The sequence below is a fragment of the Engystomops pustulosus genome, chromosome 2 (assembly GCF_040894005.1).
Source record: "Engystomops pustulosus chromosome 2, aEngPut4.maternal, whole genome shotgun sequence".
NCBI lineage: Eukaryota > Metazoa > Chordata > Amphibia > Anura > Leptodactylidae > Engystomops > Engystomops pustulosus.
Genome location: NC_092412.1, coordinates 95,351,268 through 95,370,656, shown reverse-complemented (window position 1 = coordinate 95,370,656; position 19,389 = coordinate 95,351,268). Strand labels below are relative to the sequence as shown.

The following is a 19,389-nucleotide window of genomic DNA, read 5'->3' as shown; positions in this document are numbered from 1 at the left end:
CTTGATTTTGGTTATATTGGTCCCAAGTAATGATAACTATATTCTGATTTCTTTTATCCCTTTGGACCGTGCGATGTGCTGGTCTCTTCTGTATCTCTGGTTTGGGGTTTATCCTCCGAAACAAGGTCTCTATGCACTTGCATAATAATTGCCGCCACCTATCTTATAATTTCACGTATGTTGTTTTCCTACCTGCTATATCCGCGATAATATCCTCCATAAATAGCCACTGCATCACCAGATGCGGTGGTTTGAGGGGCGTGGCTTCCAAAGTAAACAAGGGAAGGAGCGAATTCAAGCATAGCTGTTGTGATTGGCTAGGGGGGACCCACCTATCCGAATGACATCCTCGTCTTGCCCTTCTGGATGACAGCTTGATACGATGCATGATTGGCTCCCGCAGTCTGGACCAACCCCCCAGTGAGGGTGGAGCAAAGACTATTAATAGACGCGAGTACACACGGCACGCGCGGCCATACTAACGCTGGTGTCTCACTAGACAGAGCGAAGATTTGGCATGATATAGCGTAAACTATGAGCCGATTGTAAAGACAGTCAGCAGAGGATGCGGTTCACATGCTAGTAAAATGTCATGAACAAAAACCTTGACTCATTATGTCACAATAAAAGACAAATGATACGCTACTGTAACTAGTATTAGGCACGGCGTGTTTGTGGGCATTGTGAAGCTGCGTTGAACCTAAGCACTACACAACTCCTAAACCCACGATACGTGCTACATCGTGTATAATCTCACCTCTGATGAACTGCTATATGCAGGGAAACGCGTCAGGTGTAAATAGGTGTAAATAATTGGTATTGTGGAGGTGTATGTATGGGTTGGGTGGTAAATCACTGGTCCACCACTACACCCCTGTAATGTATTCTGTTCTGAATCTGGGAGGTGTATAAGCTATATCATAGGTGGTAAACTTAGTACCCACCGATACACCTCTTTATGATTTTCCTGACTTTTAAGAAATACACGTTGGTGATGCTTTGGGGTGAGGGAGAAAAACATATTGAATACCCCATTACACACTAAAATTTGTCGTGTACTAGAATATCAGTGGACACATTAAAGGACCCTCCTACTGTTAACACAGCGTGGTGAAAAGATAGGAACTCCTTAACGCTGTGCCTTAATATAATATGCGGTATATGGATATATCCGCTAACAAATATTTATAAATGGCAGATTACTGAAGTACTGGGAGTAGTGGTCCCCAATGTGTCCAAGCCTATTTTTTTGACACTGTACTGGTCTGTTGGGCTTCCGTGTTTATCGATTAGTGTGAGCTCCAGCACACATAGTTTTATGAATTATACAATAAAGGTTCATTTTTAAATGTTCCTCTATACAGGCAGTATATTAAATTATGTATTGATGTTGCCACATGTCTTACTGCTTTAGCCTTATTACTGATCTTTTGTAATATTAACATCAATGAAATACAATAGTGGAAATCATTCATTCTCTTGATTCCCAATTTTTTGTATGGCAGTTATAAGTGACAAGAGGTCCCCCAGAGACTTTGCCTTATGGAAGACAGCTAAACCAGAGGAGCCTCAGTGGGACTCACCATGGGGTAAAGGAAGGCCTGGCTGGCATATTGAGTGCTCCACAATTGCAAGGTGCATAAAAGATTTATATGTATCGGGAGATTTATCTAAAACAATTCCTTATTTTCTGCAATGTACAGTAGTGTTATATTGGATGATTTTTTTTCTGTGCTGTGGGTTTTCAACCAGAAGTATGTAAATTATTGTTACTATGCATTGCCGAGGTTGAAAGCTGTGGGAAATTTGCTATGATTCCTTAAGATGAACCACAGCAGAAATAACACTTTTGACTTCTGGTGGATTTTGCCTTAGCCGCTTTTAGGGGAAACATATTGCTAACTTTCCCCACTGGATATTTAGCCTGCCCCAACCCTACTGTGCAGAAATGCTTTTATTTTTAAACTAATAAAGTTTTACACAAAATGAATGTATATTTTTGTGTAATTCCATGTGATATTTCCTCCCTTCTATAGCGGTGTGTTTGGAGAACAGCTTGACATTCATACTGGTGGAATTGACTTGGCTTTCCCTCATCATGAAAATGAAGTAGCTCAGTGCGAGGCCTATCACCAGTGTAATCAATGGGGGAACTATTTTCTACACTCTGGTAGGTCTGATATATACTGGAGCCTTGACTATATGAAGACTGGTAAATTATATTACTAGTATTTGTGAACTAGAGGAGTTTCCTCCATGCTTTATAGTTGCAAAACCTATGTTGGCAGCTGTCCAGCCTTGATAAAGTGTGGATGGCTAGTGTATGTTTGATCAAAGAGCCTGGCAGTGAGAACACAATCCAGAACACTTGGAGATGCTGCAATCCTAAAAACAAAGGCATGATTTAACATCTGTCCAAAGCTGCTCGCTAACACGGTTTGCAGCTTTGTATGGTCACCATCAGCAACTTGTGTTATGTGCCATCATTGTGTTTCTAGTATATTTCACAGCAAGACTAACTCAATCTTTAGTGTTAATCATAATGTTGGATATTCCAGCACCCCAAAATGAACAGAAGCCACAAACGTTAATATAATTTGTATATATGAAAAACATTTAAAAAAGGGAAGATTTTGCACCACAAATTTTATTGATCCCGTTGGGGGGGGGGGGGTGCGAGTGGGGTTGCTTGTTGTTTACCTTACCCATTTTACGTAGTTAGAAACATACAATATAGACATACACAATAGTAAAACAATGCTTGTGGTAACTTACAGCTTAATTTTTAAGTGTTCTGAACAGTGAGACCAGCGTTGGCCGGTGGGGCGCTGTCCATTGCTCCTAGGACGATATGGTCGCAGCACAGCCTGGCTATAAACCCTGGGTAACTGGGTACAGTGAAACCTCTCATGTCCAGCGCTGATACACTGAAGTTGGGGTGGGGGTGGGGGGGTGAGGTTTGAGATGTAATATGTACAGTTTACACAGCTGCTTACACTTCCAGTAACGACTAAAGACGCTTTCAAAGTAGCCTAATGCATAGTACCATTTGAAAACCCATGCATTTTGATGCAACCAAAATGCCACATGTGAACGCATCCTCAGGTCATTTCTTTTAGATTGGCCCTTACGTGACCCTTTGCAATTTTTTTTCTACCCATTTCTAATTTAATTTCTTGTGGTGAATGTTATTACGGTATGTTCATATTTTTAGGGAAAATGTGGTTTGTTTACTACTAATGGAATGTACGGAAATCATTATAGATAAGTGCTCTAAATGTATAGATGTGCTTTTTGCAAGCATCATCTCAATATCTAGCATTAATGTTGTCACCTCTATGGAACAGTTGTCACTTTTATAGCTCTATCAGGTTCTCAGTCAGAACTTTAGTGATTCTCGACATACACATAATTTGTTGAAGGCAGTTGTTGCCTGTGATGATTGATCAATTGTAAATGTGCCCCAACTCATCCTCTTTGTGTCAGCACAACTTTTCTTCTCTTTAAATAAAGCCATTTTATTTACATGCATTCCAAAAAACAAGCACTAGACACTGAAATAGCCTCTTTTCTTCCCAGGGCATTTACATCTGAAAGGAAGCGAAGAAAAAATGTCAAAGTCTTTGAAAAACTACATTACAGTGAAGGTAATTGTGTTCTATCTTGGGAAATGGATGTAAATCACCTTGTAATGAACAGTTTGTTGTGAGTTATGTGCTGAATGCAAATGAGAGTTATTGTGGAAAATGTGGGGATCTGAGTTTTACTAGGCAGTTGCAGAACTAGTTAAAGGTAACCTGTTAGAAGAAATTGACCTACTAAACCATTAGCAGTTTGTTGTCGAGCAGATTTCAGATCAGATATCAGACTTTTCTTTCATGATTCAGTCACATCTTGCATAAGCAAATTCAGCTCACCATGATGTAACAGGTAAGTGTCACATTTTCATTCCAGGAGCATATTCCAAATCCCAAAGCCAGGTAAGTAACTGTAGTAAAAAATTACCATGTTGATATCAGCAGACCAACTTCTTCTTTATTGTAACTGTATTAAAAGCCTGGTACAGCCATTGCAAGGCTCTGCGGACCCTTGTTTTCAGACTGATATCGTCTAATCCAGGAACCTAAATACTGCTAAAAACACTTAACTCTATATAGAGAGGGCAAGGTTGTTATTCATCATATACACTCACTGGCCACTTTATTAGGTACACCGTGCTAGTAACGGGTTGGACCCCCTGCCTCTATTCTTCGTGGCATAGATTCAACAAGGAAGCATTCCTCAGAGATTTTGGTCCATATTGACATGATGGCATCACACAGTTGCCGCAGATTTGTCGGCTGCACATCCATGATGCGAATATCCCGTTCCACCACATCCCAAAGATGCTCTATTGGATTGAGATCTGGTGACTGTGGAGGCCATTTGAGTACAGTGAACTCATTGTCATGTTCAAGAAACCAGTCTGAGATGATTCCAGCTTTCTGACATGGCGCATTATCCTGCTGAAAGTAGCCATCAGATGTTGGGTACATTGTGGTCATAAAGGGATGGACGTGGTCAGCAACAATACTCAGGTAGGCTGTGGCGTTGCAACGATGCTCAATTGGTACCAAGGGGCCCAAAGAGTGCCAAGAAAATATTCCCCACACCATCACCACCACCACCAGCCTGAACCGTTGATACAAGGCAGGATGGATCCATGCTTTCATGTTGTTGACGCCAAATTCTGACCCTACCATCCGAATGTCGCAGCAGAAATCGAGACTCATCAGACCAGGCAACGTTTTTTCCAATCTTCTACTGTCCAATTTCGATGAGCTTGTGCAAATTGTAGTCTCAGTTTCCTGTTCTTAGCTGAAAGGAGTGGCACCCGGTGTGGTCTTCTGCTGCTGTAGCCCATCTGCCTCAAAGTCCGACGTACTGTGCGTTCAGAGATGCTCTTCTGCCTTCTTTGGTTGTAACGGGTGGCGATTTGAGTCACTGTTGCCTTTCTATCAGCTCGAACCAGTCTGCCCATTCTCCTCTGACCTCTGGCATCAACAAGGCATTTCCACCCACAGAACTGCCGCTCACTGGATGTTTTTTCTTTTTCAGACCATTCTCTGTAAACCCTAGAGATGGTTGTGCGTGAAAATCCCAGTAGATCAGCAGTTTCTGAAATACTCAGACCAGCCCTTCTGGCACCAACAACCATACCACGTTCAAAGGCACTCAAATCACCTTTCTTCCCCATACTGATGCTCAGTTAGAACTGCAGGAGATTGTCTTGACCATGTCTACATGCCTAAATGCACTGAGTTGCGGCCATGTGATTGGCTGATTAGAAATTAAGTGTTAACGAGCAGTTGGACAGGTGTACCTAATAAAGTGGCCGGTGAGTGTATACTATAAACAAATATGTCTCTTAGGCTAGGTTTACACCTCCTTCTTCCTGCATATGTTGTAAGGACACGTCAGGAGGATTCCATGATTCCACCTTGCTGAACCATGAAAGGAACATGATCTACCAATATACTGGCAGCGGTTAATAGGTCAATTTCTGCTAGCTTAGATTACTTGGATTTTCGGACAATGCAGAACATGGTTTCTTTCCATATGCTTTGACATTTTGGAAACTTGTCAAAAGTATAGAATTTTGGGGATTCAGAAGCTGCTGTTAATCTTGGGCTGCGGTGCTTGCTAAAAAATGATTTGTTACTTTAAATGACTCTATAATTGACTCTATGACTATAATTGACCAACTATAAGCCAATTCATAACCGAGCAGTATTAAAACTTCCTATGTAGCCCAATGCTGGAAGTTTTCATTCAGGTATATATGTATCTGCTCACTTCATGACTGGTGCTTTCATAAAATAAGAAACTATTTTCTTCAAATCGAAGAACTATTTAACATATCTTAGCAACGTACTTCTCTCTCCACTTATTTTATCTCTTAACCTGCCCCCCACCTCCCCCAACACGCTTCCTAATCCACTTTTGAATTTAGTATTGGTAGAAAAATGTGAAGTCTTCACCCACTGAACTTCATTACAGGCGGTCCCCTTCTTAAGGACACCCGACTTACAGACAACCCATAGTTACAGACAGACCCCTCTGACCTCTGGTGAAGCTCTCTGAATGCTTTACTATAGTCCCAGGCTGCAATAATCAGCTGTAAGGTGTCTGTACTGAAGCTTTATTGATAATCCTTGGTCCCATTACAGCAAAAAATGTTTAAACTCCAATTGTCACTGGGGCCAACATTTTTTTTGCATGGATCTACAATTATAAAATATACAGTTTCGACTGACATACAAATTCAACTTAAGAACAAAGCTCCGGACCCTATCTTGTACGTAACCCGGGGACTGCCTGTATTCGATATTTTGTGAATAAAATTAATTTTTGATCAAATATTGGTTGAGCCTTAAATCGATGTAGCAGCGCAATGAGGAAGCTCTACTTTTTCCCTTTAATCCACTGCCATTTGCAATACGATCCTTCCAGGAGGAATCGGTTGGAGCACTGCTGCGTTACATTATCTCTTGACACACGCTGAGTAGTTATGCACTGAGCAGAACTACCCCAGGTGAGAGCATAACTAACCTGACCATAGTCACCAGAAATAGGATTCCCTTGAACCAACGGGTGTTTGACCTATGAGTGCCTTTGTGTCCATTTATTTTTTGTTCCAGTCTACCAAGTCTTCACCCAGTGACACAGAAACTGGGTCGGACTAGTCGGCCTAATGACCTACTGAAAATTGATATGTTAAATGTCCAGTTTAGGCCTCATGCATATAGACATTTGGTAATGAAGTGTTAAGCTTCTATATTTAACACCTTGCCGACCGAGGACGAACTATATCGTCCTCGCGCAGCAGGGGATGTATGGAGAGAGGTCACGAGCTGAGCTCTCTCTTCATATACAGCGGGTAACAGCTGTATAATACAGCCAATACCCGCTTGTCACTGCCGCCGTCGGTGCTGGCACCGATCGCGGCAGCTAACCTGTTAAGTGCCGCGGTCGAACCCGACTGCGGCACCTAACTTACTGTTAAATTGCGGCCGCCATCTTGGATGCCCGATCGCCGCCCCCTGGAAAATCATCGGAGGGCGGCGATCAGTTGCTATGGCAGCCTAGAGTCTCATTGAGCTTGCCAGGTGCAATGATTTATAATAGCCACCAGAGGTATTGCAGTATATAGTATTAGCAATCGGACCCTGCAGGGTTAAATTACCCTGGAGGATCTAAAATAATGGTAAAAAAAAAAATAAAAAAAAATATGAAAAAATAGTAAAAGAAGTAAAAGTTTAAATCCCTAGAACTTTCCCTAGAACTGATATAAATAAACAGTAAAAATCATAAACACATTGGGTATCATCGCGTCCCAAAATGTCCGATCTATCAAAATATATTAGCGATTTTTCCCAGCGTTTAGCCCCGTAACGAAAATTGGCGCCCAAAGTCGAAAATGCCCCTTTTTTGCCATTTTGAAAAATATAAAAAATTCTATAAAAAGTGATCAAAAGCCCATACAGTCCTCAAAAAGAAAGCATTAAAAACTTCTTCAAAAGTTGCAAAAAATGACACCTCCCACAGCTCCGTGTACTGAAGTATGAAAAAGTTATTAGTGCCAGAACATGGCAAAATGAAGAATTTTTTTTTTGTATAGAAGGTTTTAATTTTTTTAAATGTATGAAAACATTATAAAACCTGTACAAATTTGGTATCCTCGTGATCGTACCGAACCAAAGAATAAAATAGACATGTGATTTAGGGCGTTCAGTGAAAGCTGTAAAATCCAAGCCCACAAGAAAACGCTGCAAATGCGTTTTTTCATCATTTTCACTGCATTCTGAATTTTTTCCCGCTTCCCAATGCATGGAATGGAATAATAAATACCATCACTATAAACTTCAATTTGTTACGCAGAAAACAAGCACAAACAGAGCTATTTATATGGAAAAATAAAAAAGTTACATATTTTTGAACGTGGGGAGTGAAAAATGAAAATGCAAAAACGAAAAAGGGCCACGTCCCTAAGGGGTTAAAGAATTGTGCCATAGAAGAAAATATTTAGCGTATAGGGGAAAAATGTTAAAGGGCATACATGCAAAACAGCAGTGTGAAACTGTGTTCATATTGCACATAGCACTATGATGAAAGGAGTTCAATACTTTGTCCTGAATTCACAGACTGACCATGGACATGTCTTTCGCGCCTAAGGGTTCGGTCACTCGTGGCGTTTAATGCATCCGTTTCAAAACAAACTGCAACAGCCAAAGCAAAATTTTCCTAATGAAATTGATGTTAACAATTGAATTTACAAATTACAACAATTAACACACGTGTTAAAATTGTGTGAACATATGTATGTGTTAACTTTGTGTTAATGGTTGCTTTTTGTAAATGCAAATGTTAACATACATTTAATTAGGCAAATCTCTCTGCAGCTATTGCACTGCGTTTTGAAACACATGTTAAATGCCATGTGTGAATGCACCCCAAAGGGGGGGAGACATTCACGGGAGTGTTTGTGTAGTGATTGTGGTAGAAACAACTGGATACTACCGTGACTTCAAGCAGTAATTTTCCAGTGGCGACCCAACTTCAACCTCTGCATTGTAAAAGTGGAATTATGTCTTTTTTTTTCCCCTTCCTCCACCATTAGATACATATTGGGCTTGTGGGAGTGGGGTTAAAGGGGTTTTCCCACTAATTCAAATTGGGCCTTATCCACAGGATAGGGCCTAACTTGCTGATCAGTGGGGGTCTCGGTGATGATACCCCCACAGATCACGAAAACGAAGGGTCCGATAGGGTGCCAGGTACCTCTGTCTGACCCCTCATCGCTCCATGAGAGTAAGGGAGAAGATGGCCATGCATGATGGCATGTGAGCGCATAATAAAAGACTTCCAGAACCGCAAACATGGGTATGGACCCACTTTGTATTTTGCAGCTCGGGCAGTCGGGTCATACACAGGGCTGTGGAATTCAATGAAGTGAATGGGGATGTGTGCTAGCTGCTTTGTACGGCTTGGTCCATTTCCCACAACTACAGGTGGGGGCGGCTTTGCCAGAGCATGTGTGTTTTCACCAAAATGTTTGTGTTCTGGAATACAGCATTTAAATCTGTAACTGATCATCAGCAAAATCACTACATACAGCTGCATATTGCAGAATATGGTAGGAACAACACCCCGTTTCAGTCTGCAACTACAGTAAAAAAAAGGAAAAATTCAAATCACACCCCTTCCTTGGAAATGACATAAAATAAACAAATATAATCCTAAAAGTGTTAGATGTCGCTGCGTCCCAAAATATTTGATCTATCTAAACATAATTCACCATTTTGCAGTACAGAAAAAATTTATGTAAAGTTAGTAAAGTAAGTAAAAAATGAAAGCCCAATAAAACCTATATTTAGTTGATATCTTTGAATTTGGCAACCCAAAAAATAATTGATTTGGAGCACACAGTGAAAGCCCACAGGAGAGTGTTTTTTCTGTCACTTTTAACGCAAGTTCACCTCCTCCTCGAGGCTTCAATGAATGTGCCTGCTTGCTTGTAGGAGCAGGCACATAGGAGCTTGTGCAGATGCCTGCCAGGAGGCACTGCATGTTGTATTCTAACCAGGGGGCAGAGCCAACAGGTTTTCTGGGCCCACTAGTGAATTCACTGACACAGGTGGGCCAGTCTGACCAGGCACAGAAGGCATGGCAAGTGAGACTGCAAAGAGAAGAGGTGCTGGAAAATTAAGACTACAAGTTACATAATGCCCAGAAACCGAGAAACCGTGCAATTCTCATTGACGAGACTACCATTTACTGCAAAGTTTGTTGAAAGGAACACTTTTGTTGAAGCTTAAGCACCTTTGGTAGGCCTAAAATATGTAAGTAATATGATGAAATGGGTATTTTAAGTATTATGCATGTATTGTAAAATTTCTAATATGACATATTATATTTCTATATTTTATATATAATATTACTTCTCTCTAGGAATTTCTGCAGTCTTTCTCCTCTGATGAGTTCCGGATGTTTTGTTTACGCTCTAAATATAAATCCGGTAAGGTCTTTTTATGTTGTATTTTGGCCATCAATAAATTTTTACATTTTTTTTAAGTTATGTTGAAGGGGTGCTCTACCAGAGGGATAATGATGACCTATCTAATGGCTGAGCTTTCTGTCCCGAGTACAGCCACTACACATAGAACAGAGCCAGGCTATCCGCCAGAGGCTGGTGGAATCGGCGAATCACTGGTAGTCTGACCCCACCAATAGGAAACCTTTAAAATATAACTATTTTAATTCTTTTATTTGATTATTTTTGATTGCATCAGGTAAAATGTATACCGTATTTGGTCACTAGCTGTTATTTTTTCCATTATATATAAAATTATATGATATGATTAAGATACGCTTTCTTGAAACATGTAATCAGTTAAGTGATAGTCAAACAGGCAGAAAAAAAACACCATAGGGTGGATGCCAATCACTATTTCAAATTCACCACTCCAAATATGGCAAAGTAAATCCCTAGATCAATGTCCATCATAAAATCTGGTTCCTGTAATGAAAAAGCGTCACTGCTATTAAATTTATAATGTTGTTTGGAATGTTTCCCAACTTTCAAGCACATTGAATGGAATATTTAATAGTGACATTAGAAAGTACAGTTTGTCTTGCAGTAACCAAGGATTCTCTAAAAATGGATAAGCAAAAAAGTTATGGCATTTGGGAGGATAGAAGTAAAAAATAACTGTGGCAGCAAGTGGTTGAAGGGAATCAGTCAGCCATTTTGACCATGTAAAACTGTAGTCCCTGTTATCTTACAGCACTGGAGAGCTGAAAGATACCTTTGTAACACCAATGCACTGAGGTTTTTCCCTAGCAGGGTTCTGGTTACTCAGCAGTAAAAGGAGAAGTTGTGGAGCGGATCAATGGGGAGCTCTAAGAGAATAGTGCCCCAGTACACCAAGTCCAGCTACAATCCTGAAATTTTTATACATTCTTCACAGTTCTGCTGCTACTAATGCACACTAAGCATAACATTTCATAAAAGGGAGTGAATTCTTCATCTTGTACAAATATATAAAATTCCCAAATGTTATTACTACAATTCATAAAAATTACAAATAAGGTGCATTGATGCTAAAGTAGAAAGACCACCAAAGCTCTTAATCTTATTTACAATGCTGCAGTGTCCTCTTTCTCCACAGCTGTGCTGTCTCCCGACACAGATAAGGCCTTTCCTATTCTGTACTCTGGAACACCTAGGTTTTATGACCACAAATGCTTACTTCGCTTCAAGCCCTCTAATCTCCGCCCATAGCCATAGCCAGGGTAAACGGTGCATACATTAACAGTCTCCAGATAAGGAATGGAACGATGCAAGGGTGTCTCCTCTCTTTCCTACTTTTCTTCTTGATTATTGAACCCGTCTTCCATAAAATCTGTAATATTGCAGACGGTCGGGGGTAGAAATTATAATTGGCAGCATATGCTGACGACTTTTTGTTTTATCTAACCTCTCCCCAAGTTTCCCTTCTTTTCTAGTCAAATTTTAAATTTTTTTGAAGAAATCAGAGGCTATGGCTTTGCATGTCCCAGCTTATGAAAGAGACATCTTGGTCTCTTACTTTCATTTATGCTCTGCCACTGACTCAAAAAAAAACCAGCATCCACCTTCCCAAATCTCTAAATTTCCCACCCTTAGTACAAGAGCTGTGCAAAAATATCCCACGCTTGTCCATTGGATTTTTTTTTTCATGGTTTGGCTGCAACATCCTGAAAAGGAATGTCCTCCCCCATTTATGTTATACAAGCCTTACCAATTTGTAAAAATTTGTAATATGTACCAATTGCATTTTACACTGTTTATCTGTCCAAACAAACAGCCATGTCTGCAACACCGCCAACTCACTTATAGGAAACATTGCGGAGGTATTCTCCTCCCACATATCGAGTTGTACTACAAGGCAACTCACCTTGGTAGAGTGGTCGAATGGTGCCGACATGGCTATTATAAGACTAATGTTCCCCTCTCCTGTATAGCATATGTCAGCAGAACACATTGGTCAGGTTTGAATGCCCATTAGACAATCTTGGGGGTTTCCTACAGTGTTCTTCAACTTCCTCTATCCCCTGCTCTGTATCCCATTCTGGACTTTTAACCAGGCACATCAAAACCACTCTTTAAAGCTTTGCTTTACTCTGGTAGGCTCATGGCGGCACATTTCTTCATGGCAGGAGAGGCGGGAGACTCTCTCTCTCTCTCCGGAGGGACTCTTCCCACTGAAAAAACAAGCAACACCTACAACTGTCTCATTACATATCCTCCTTCTCCTCACCAGACACTTTTAATATGTTGCGAACATACTATGAAATAAAATGCACAAAATAATGCTTAAAAGGTAATGCACAGACTGGTAAGCAGGCATTTGGCATTAAATAAAAGACCCTATATAAATCCAATAAAGCATTCATATAAAATAGTTTGCAGGGATCACCTTTTTGTTTATTGCCCAACTTCTGCTTACCAGTCTGCATTACCTAATGAGCATTGTTTTGTGGTTATTTCTTTCATGGTATGTATAAGACAAGTTTTCACAAGCTGTCCGGTTGGGTTACAGTGCCCATACCAGCATTAGTTCTCCTTCATGTACTTATTTCTTGAGATTTTTTGCATGCATTGCTGTTGGCCTTATTTTTATTACTTATTTTGGGTAATGCCTACAATGTGTGAGAAGAAAGATGATCAGATTATGTAATGTGTACAGTTTTTGATCTATTTTAATTTCCATCACTAGCTGTTGATTACAGTAAGGATTCCATGAGTGAAGCCACGAGCACCCTAAAAATAATCTCTTCTTTCATGAACGATGCCAGTGCCTACCTCAAAGGCCAGCTTATCTGTGAGCCTATACAGGAGGATGTACTGTGGCAATGGTAGGTAATTGTCACTTTTTTGTCTATTTCGATCTATAACTCCTGCTGATATATGGATATGAGATATTTTGCACATAAAAATCACAAACCAAAGACAGAAATTTTATCTGCTCCTGTATCCCTGTTCACTTTCCTGTATCCCTACATTCTGGTGCTCTTTTAGCTGGACTTCTCCCAGCAGTGGCTAGATATGTATTCCACCATGTGTCCACAAGTCAGCCCATACCCCCCCCCCCCCCAGGTTATTTCAGGAATGTGTCCCCTGCCCGGTGGAATGGAGGGATGATACTGTACACATCCGTCTGCGGAAAGATTCCATCGGTGTCTGACACCCATAGGAATTTATAGCTACCCATCTCCCACTGCTCTGCCCCTGTGTAAGTCCTCACTGTAGTTTAAATAATCAGTTCATGAGTTACTTAGCTTGGAATAAACAGTCTCTGACTACTTATCCTGTAGAGCAAGAGATTGTGGGAGAGGTTTCAAGAAGTGACTGCAGATATGAAACTGTATTTCTGGGTGTGATTGGTGTATTAGAGATGATATAACATTGATACTCCAGTCACAGCCAGAGCTACAATCATCTGAAATGATATAACGGTAGACAGATTATTGCAGCTTGTAATGTGACTGATTTAATACCCCTGGCTAAGCATTGCAATAACAATCCTATTAACTCATACAGAGGCTATTTTCTACTAAAAATGTCCTACATTGCCTATAGAAACCACTTACAATAATGACCTGTAGCAATATAGATGCTGAGCTGTGATTGGTTTCTATCTAGGCTAACTGCCACCGCAACCGACCGCTTCTATAATTTTCGGTTACTAAATGAAAAAATTTTGGAATGGGCACAGTAAAATTTCCACTCCAAACATCTAGTAGGAGATTTATCACTATGCAGTGCAATTCTTACAGTGACTATACCACCTACACACCATGTGGGCATAGAGGGGGCTTAGAGTGGGCAGGCATGGGGCGTTCCCACGTAATTTCGAAAAACCTGAAAACGGTCAGGTTCTTCTGTAACTCTATGCTAGGACGGACCTGGCGGACCTTTTGCCCAGCGGTCACAACGCCCCCCAAATAAATAAAGAGCCGAAGTTGATTTTGTATCCGAAGAGACACGAGGGACTGTGCAAAATGATGTGATTGTAAACGCATAGTGTAGATTCCTTTACTGGATACACATACACTTCACTGTATTCTATTAATATATAAAGCTTTGTCTGTCTTTTCTCATAAAACATCTTTCCTTTCTTGCCAAAAAGCCTGAATGAAACAAAAATGAATGTTAAAGCAGCGTTTGCAGATGACTTTGACACCCTACGAGCTGTGGATGCCATTATGGACCTCATTCACCATGGCAACCGTCAGCTTAAGCCCGTTTCCAAGGTAACCTATCAGGATGTAATCTAAAGATGGCAGCTGTCCATACCAGCAGGCTCAAGGCTGCCCTATGCTAAAAGCACTTTAAGCTGTGAGTTGTAAGCTCGGGCTTGTGCTAGTGTCATTTCAGATTTGGTAGTTCCTAATGTTGGCAGTGCTCTCTGATGATAATACAGTGCAGCAATTTCAGCTAAGCAGTGCGAATATGGTGTGGATCTGAAAAGCTTTAAATAAATCACTTTAAGGTGTGTGGTGCATATATACTGCTAAGGGCATTTCGCCGGTTACGGTGCGGTGAGCACACTTCTCATAAAAGTCAATGAGGACTGATATGCGGCCACAAATGGTGAGGCTACATATCCGTCCCCATTACGTTTGTGTGAATGAGCCATTAGGTATCACCTATTGACAGCCTTGAAAAATTATATGGAAAAATTCCATAATTGATAGGCATGAAATTATTTTTGGTCAGGATTTTATTAAAAAATGTCATCTGTCTTTTGCAGCCTGTGCGTATTCTCAATACAATATAAGCAAGCTGCTAAGACCCATTTGGCAAAACAAAAAACCAGATAAGCAGGTCCTAGGTGGACACTCTTCACTCAAATGAAAAGTGTAATTTTTATGTTCATTCAGGAGAGCAGAGATGGCGTCTCTGATTTTGCACTTCTCATTAGAATAGATAGTGAAATCCTGCATTTGGGCCATTAAGATAGTGGCATAGTCTCTGTGTCTACCAAAACAAGCATGTTATTGTGTATCTATGAGTGCTGAGTCATCTCTGGTGGGCCAGTCTGACACTGCACCAGAGTATGCAGAAGATCCTCCAGTGGGCCCAGGCTCTAGCCTACCGTATATACTCGAATATAAGCAGAGGCACCTAATTTTACCACCGAAAACTGGGAAAACCTTTTGACTCGAGTATAAGCCTAGGGTGGGAAATGCATTGCCTCCCCAGTATATGGAGATGGTGAGTACTCATTTTATTTATATATATATATATATATATATATATATATATATATATATATATATATATATATATACATATACATATATATATATACATATATATATATATATATATATATATATATATACAGAGTAGGGAATTTTCTGCATAAAAATTGTGCTGAAAAACTCTGCTTATACTTGAGTACATATGGTAATACTGGACCACAGAGATGCAGCTAGAGAGAACCAAAGTTTGTGTTTTGGTATGTATCCGGGGGGATGATAATAAGGTGGGAACAGAAGTGTTTCTGTTTTCAGCATCTGATTGTCAAAAAACATTTTTCTGTTCCAGGGTATTCATCAGGCCCGCAGCCCTTTGGTTTATGGAGCCATTATATCCTATGTAAAACAGCTTTTGGATCTTTTGGGAATTTCACCACAGGAGGAGCAGGTAATTCTTTGGTTTTATATTGTCCTTCTTTAGCTAGAACACATGCAAGTGTACACAGTTCTATGATCAGCCCCCTGAGAATTTCTATGAACAAACCACAAAGGTACATGGAATTTATAACCTTCTCCTACTTCCTGTATCTCAAAATTTTGGCTCTGTAAAATGGATGCTCAATAGGGGCTTGCTGCGTTATAACATTTTTATTATTACTAACCTAATACTAGATCACTATAGAAACCTTTATGAACTTACAGATGATCAATGAAAAATATTATGGAGCACATGAAGCATTTACTAAGCCTGCTGTATTTAATTGAGCTTACTTCCCTATTAAATTTGGTTAATTTGTGGACTGGTTTTGTCCAAGAAACTGAAATCTAAAACTCCTTTAAGGGATCTTCCCATCTGAGCATTCACATTTAATTTAATTCGGCTGTCATATCAAATTTTGGTTTAGTTTTTGAACAAATATGATTGTAATTACATGTTTTTTATTTTTTGAATTATTTGTTCTTTAAGTTTATTCCACACAAAAAAAGTAGGAACATGCATTCCCTGATTATCATTTTTAATTAACCTGATCCTGGAAACTTGGTCTGTGTCCATACTAAACAAATATGCTGGCCATAGTTTAGTATGCCTTCTACATTTACCACCCTAAATAACTAAACTCACCCATGTGCAATGGCCCTATGTGGTCAATAAGCTTTAAATATACCACTTCATGTCCATTGTCATTACACAATACTGGATTACTAAACGCTGAGAGAGAAGATATTGGAGTGTAACTCATCATCTACATAGTAAAAACTGATACGTGACCCAATGAACTTTGCTGTGGTAGTTACTACTACTTCATGTTTTCAAAAGTTTTCCATTCGTTTTATAGATGTTAGTTATAATTTTTTTCTTTTTTAAGGTTGCAGCAGAAGGAAAACATTCTGCACTTCTATTTAATGTGGTTGATGAAATTGTAGACTTTAGAAGAGAAGTCCGGAATTATGCTCTAGCAACGGAAGAGACCGTGCAAGACTTGCAGCAGAAGGAGAGGCGGAAACAGATGATTAAAGAGCGGAAACATTTGATGACAGCCTGCGATAGAGTGCGCTCCAACTTAGCTGGATTTGGAATAAATATTAAGGTTAGTCATGGCCTCACGAAGTCTAAAGGCACGTGTCTCAGTGGACAAATACACTATTGGGATTGTGCTAGGAGAAAATTTCCAATTTACTAAATCTGCTAAATTCAGTATACAAAATCAGTGCTGTGCTCAGCAATTTACAACTCTCCCGTGGTATTGAATGAAGCGTCAGGACACACGCTCCACCTGTTGATCTATTAATACATGAGAATGAAATATTCATTCTTATGATTAATGCAGTCTTAGCGGTTAAACTAGATTCTCACCTATCTTGTGTTAGGGGATAGCAATAGATTGCTAAAAATATGCTTGACCTCAAAATTTGAAAATGGGTAATTTTTTCAGTGACACATTCACAAGCAAAAAACAGAGTATCCTCCATATTAGGCTACATTCACACACATGTATTGGGGAAGTTTATACCACCCCATACACTTCTATGGGAACACGGCATTGTACGGGAGCGGTACGGTGCAGCACACGTACCGCTCCGTAGCCCAGGAAAAGATAGGACATGTCCTATCTTTTCCCGTGTTACGGTGGCGTGCGCCATATGTTCCTATAAAGAGGGGCAGGGGTGAGCAGCGCTCACCACCTCCTATTCTCCCCACGCGCTGCCTTGTGCCCGCCATGCTACGGTACGGGGGGCAACGGCAGTGTGCATGTAGCCTTAAAGTATTGAACAAGGTTTTCGATACATTGTGCAACTCTAAAACTCAGAACCAGGTTCAATACCAGGTTTCTGTGCTGAATGACTTGTGCTGTTCTACAGACTCCATGTAGCTGACTGTCTTCTATGAGGATTAATTCCCCTGCAATCAGCAGGGAATCCTTTGTATAGACGGGTCAGGCCATCAGCAAAGCCGGAACCACATCATCAGGGAAATATCATGAACTGTCCATAAATGGTGTTTTTACATCGCCAGGGCTTCCCCTGACACAAGCAGGAATGCTGGCATATAAGATATCTCCCCTAGGTCTCTAAATTATTTCATGTTTTTCACTTTTTGTTCAGATGGTATTTAAGCTCACACCCTCCCTGCCATAGAGATACAGGACAGCACCTCTATCTACTAGACCAGTGGTGGCGAACCTATGGCACAGGTGCCAGAAGTGGCACTCAGAGCCCTTTCTGTGGGCACCCAGGCCTTCACCCCAGCACAAAGTTTTCCAGACAGTACTCAAGCCTGTGGTCCAAGACAGGCTTGAGTGCTATTTTAAAGCGACATCCTTGGCTGCTAGGGTTCCCTGATTTTTCCTCTTCAGGAGGCCCTGAAGGTAAGATACAATCCAAATCTTCTTTCTATTGTATTGGTGTCCTCAGGATGCCAATACGATTGAAACCTGTGATACAGCAGGGATCAAGAAGTTATTTCTTAAACTGTCATGTTGGCACTTTGCCACATGTAAGTTGGTTTTGGTTGTAGTTTGGGCACTCTGTCTCTTAAAGGTTCACCATCACTGTACTAGACTATGAGTTTGCTGGTTGTCAATGGGATTTTTTTCTGACTAGAGCTTCCATAGAGTTGCACTGTGATGCTATATGGAGATGGATCTTCTCAGGCATTTTTCTATATATCACTGCATTATCCTTTTTTTTAACAGATTAATAGTTATTTAGTCTTATACATTTTTATTAATTCAATTTAAATTATACACTTTATATTAACATTACCAGGACAATCTTCACAATACACATAATAAATTGTCATTGATAAAAAACTGAAGCTCCCCTTGCAAAACGCTGGTTGACTGTTATTGATCACATGCAGTTAATTGTAAATACACGTGATTTGGTTGAGCCACGCTCCCAGAAACACAATGCAAACACCCCATGTGACCCCACCCATAGCATTGAATTCAGATAATACTGAAATGGCAGCATTTTGTAAGTGTCATGTTTGCTACATCGATCACAAAGCGAACCACATTCAAATTTTTCAAGAAAATTTTAGGGACCATTTTATTAACATAGGGGTTTTGAAGTTCTGTTAACAAGCTTCCTATCTGCTGTTATGGGGTGATAGGTTTCTGTTAAAACTTTAAAGTTCTGTAAATACTTAAAGGGGTTGTACAAGTGTTGAAAAAAAAAAAACTATGTGGCCGGGAGCGGGCTGCTTAAAACAATAAAGATGTACTTACCTTGCGGTGCCCTTCGGTATCCAGCGCTGCTGTCGCTCCGGTCCGGGCATCATGTAAACAAACATGGCCGCCGCAGCAGCGCTGCATTCAGCTGCCAGCCGGCCGTGGCTGGGTACTCCTATCCGTCCCCATACACAACATTGTGTATGGGGGCCGGAAGGTTGTTGGGTCCGGCCGGAAGCTGAATGTAGCGCTACTCCGGCGGCCATGTTTGTTTACATGGAGCTGGATACCGGAGGGCACCGGAAGGTAAGTACATCTTTATTGTTTTAGGCAGCCCGCCCCCGGCCACATATTTTTTTTAAACTCTGACAACCCCTTTAAACAAAATGAAGGTTTGATTGGAATTCACTAATAGTTATCATTAATG

At 40.4% G+C, this 19,389-nt stretch overlaps 1 protein-coding gene across 2 annotated transcripts in view; it reads left to right on the top strand.

Annotated features, from left to right (window-relative positions):
* Positions 1-19,389, top strand: part of CARS2 (cysteinyl-tRNA synthetase 2, mitochondrial) — a 65,473-nt gene that overhangs the window by 44,756 nt on the left and 1,328 nt on the right. For both annotated transcript variants that reach the window (XM_072135570.1, XM_072135569.1), the window contains exons 7-14: positions 1,506-1,635; positions 2,037-2,170; positions 3,580-3,647; positions 9,991-10,057; positions 12,801-12,939; positions 14,214-14,337; positions 15,638-15,736; positions 16,656-16,877. In XM_072135570.1, coding sequence (XP_071991671.1) covers positions 1,506-1,635; positions 2,037-2,170; positions 3,580-3,647; positions 9,991-10,057; positions 12,801-12,939; positions 14,214-14,337; positions 15,638-15,736; positions 16,656-16,877 — 983 coding nt within the window. The remainder of the gene's footprint in view (positions 1-1,505; positions 1,636-2,036; positions 2,171-3,579; positions 3,648-9,990; positions 10,058-12,800; positions 12,940-14,213; positions 14,338-15,637; positions 15,737-16,655; positions 16,878-19,389) is intronic.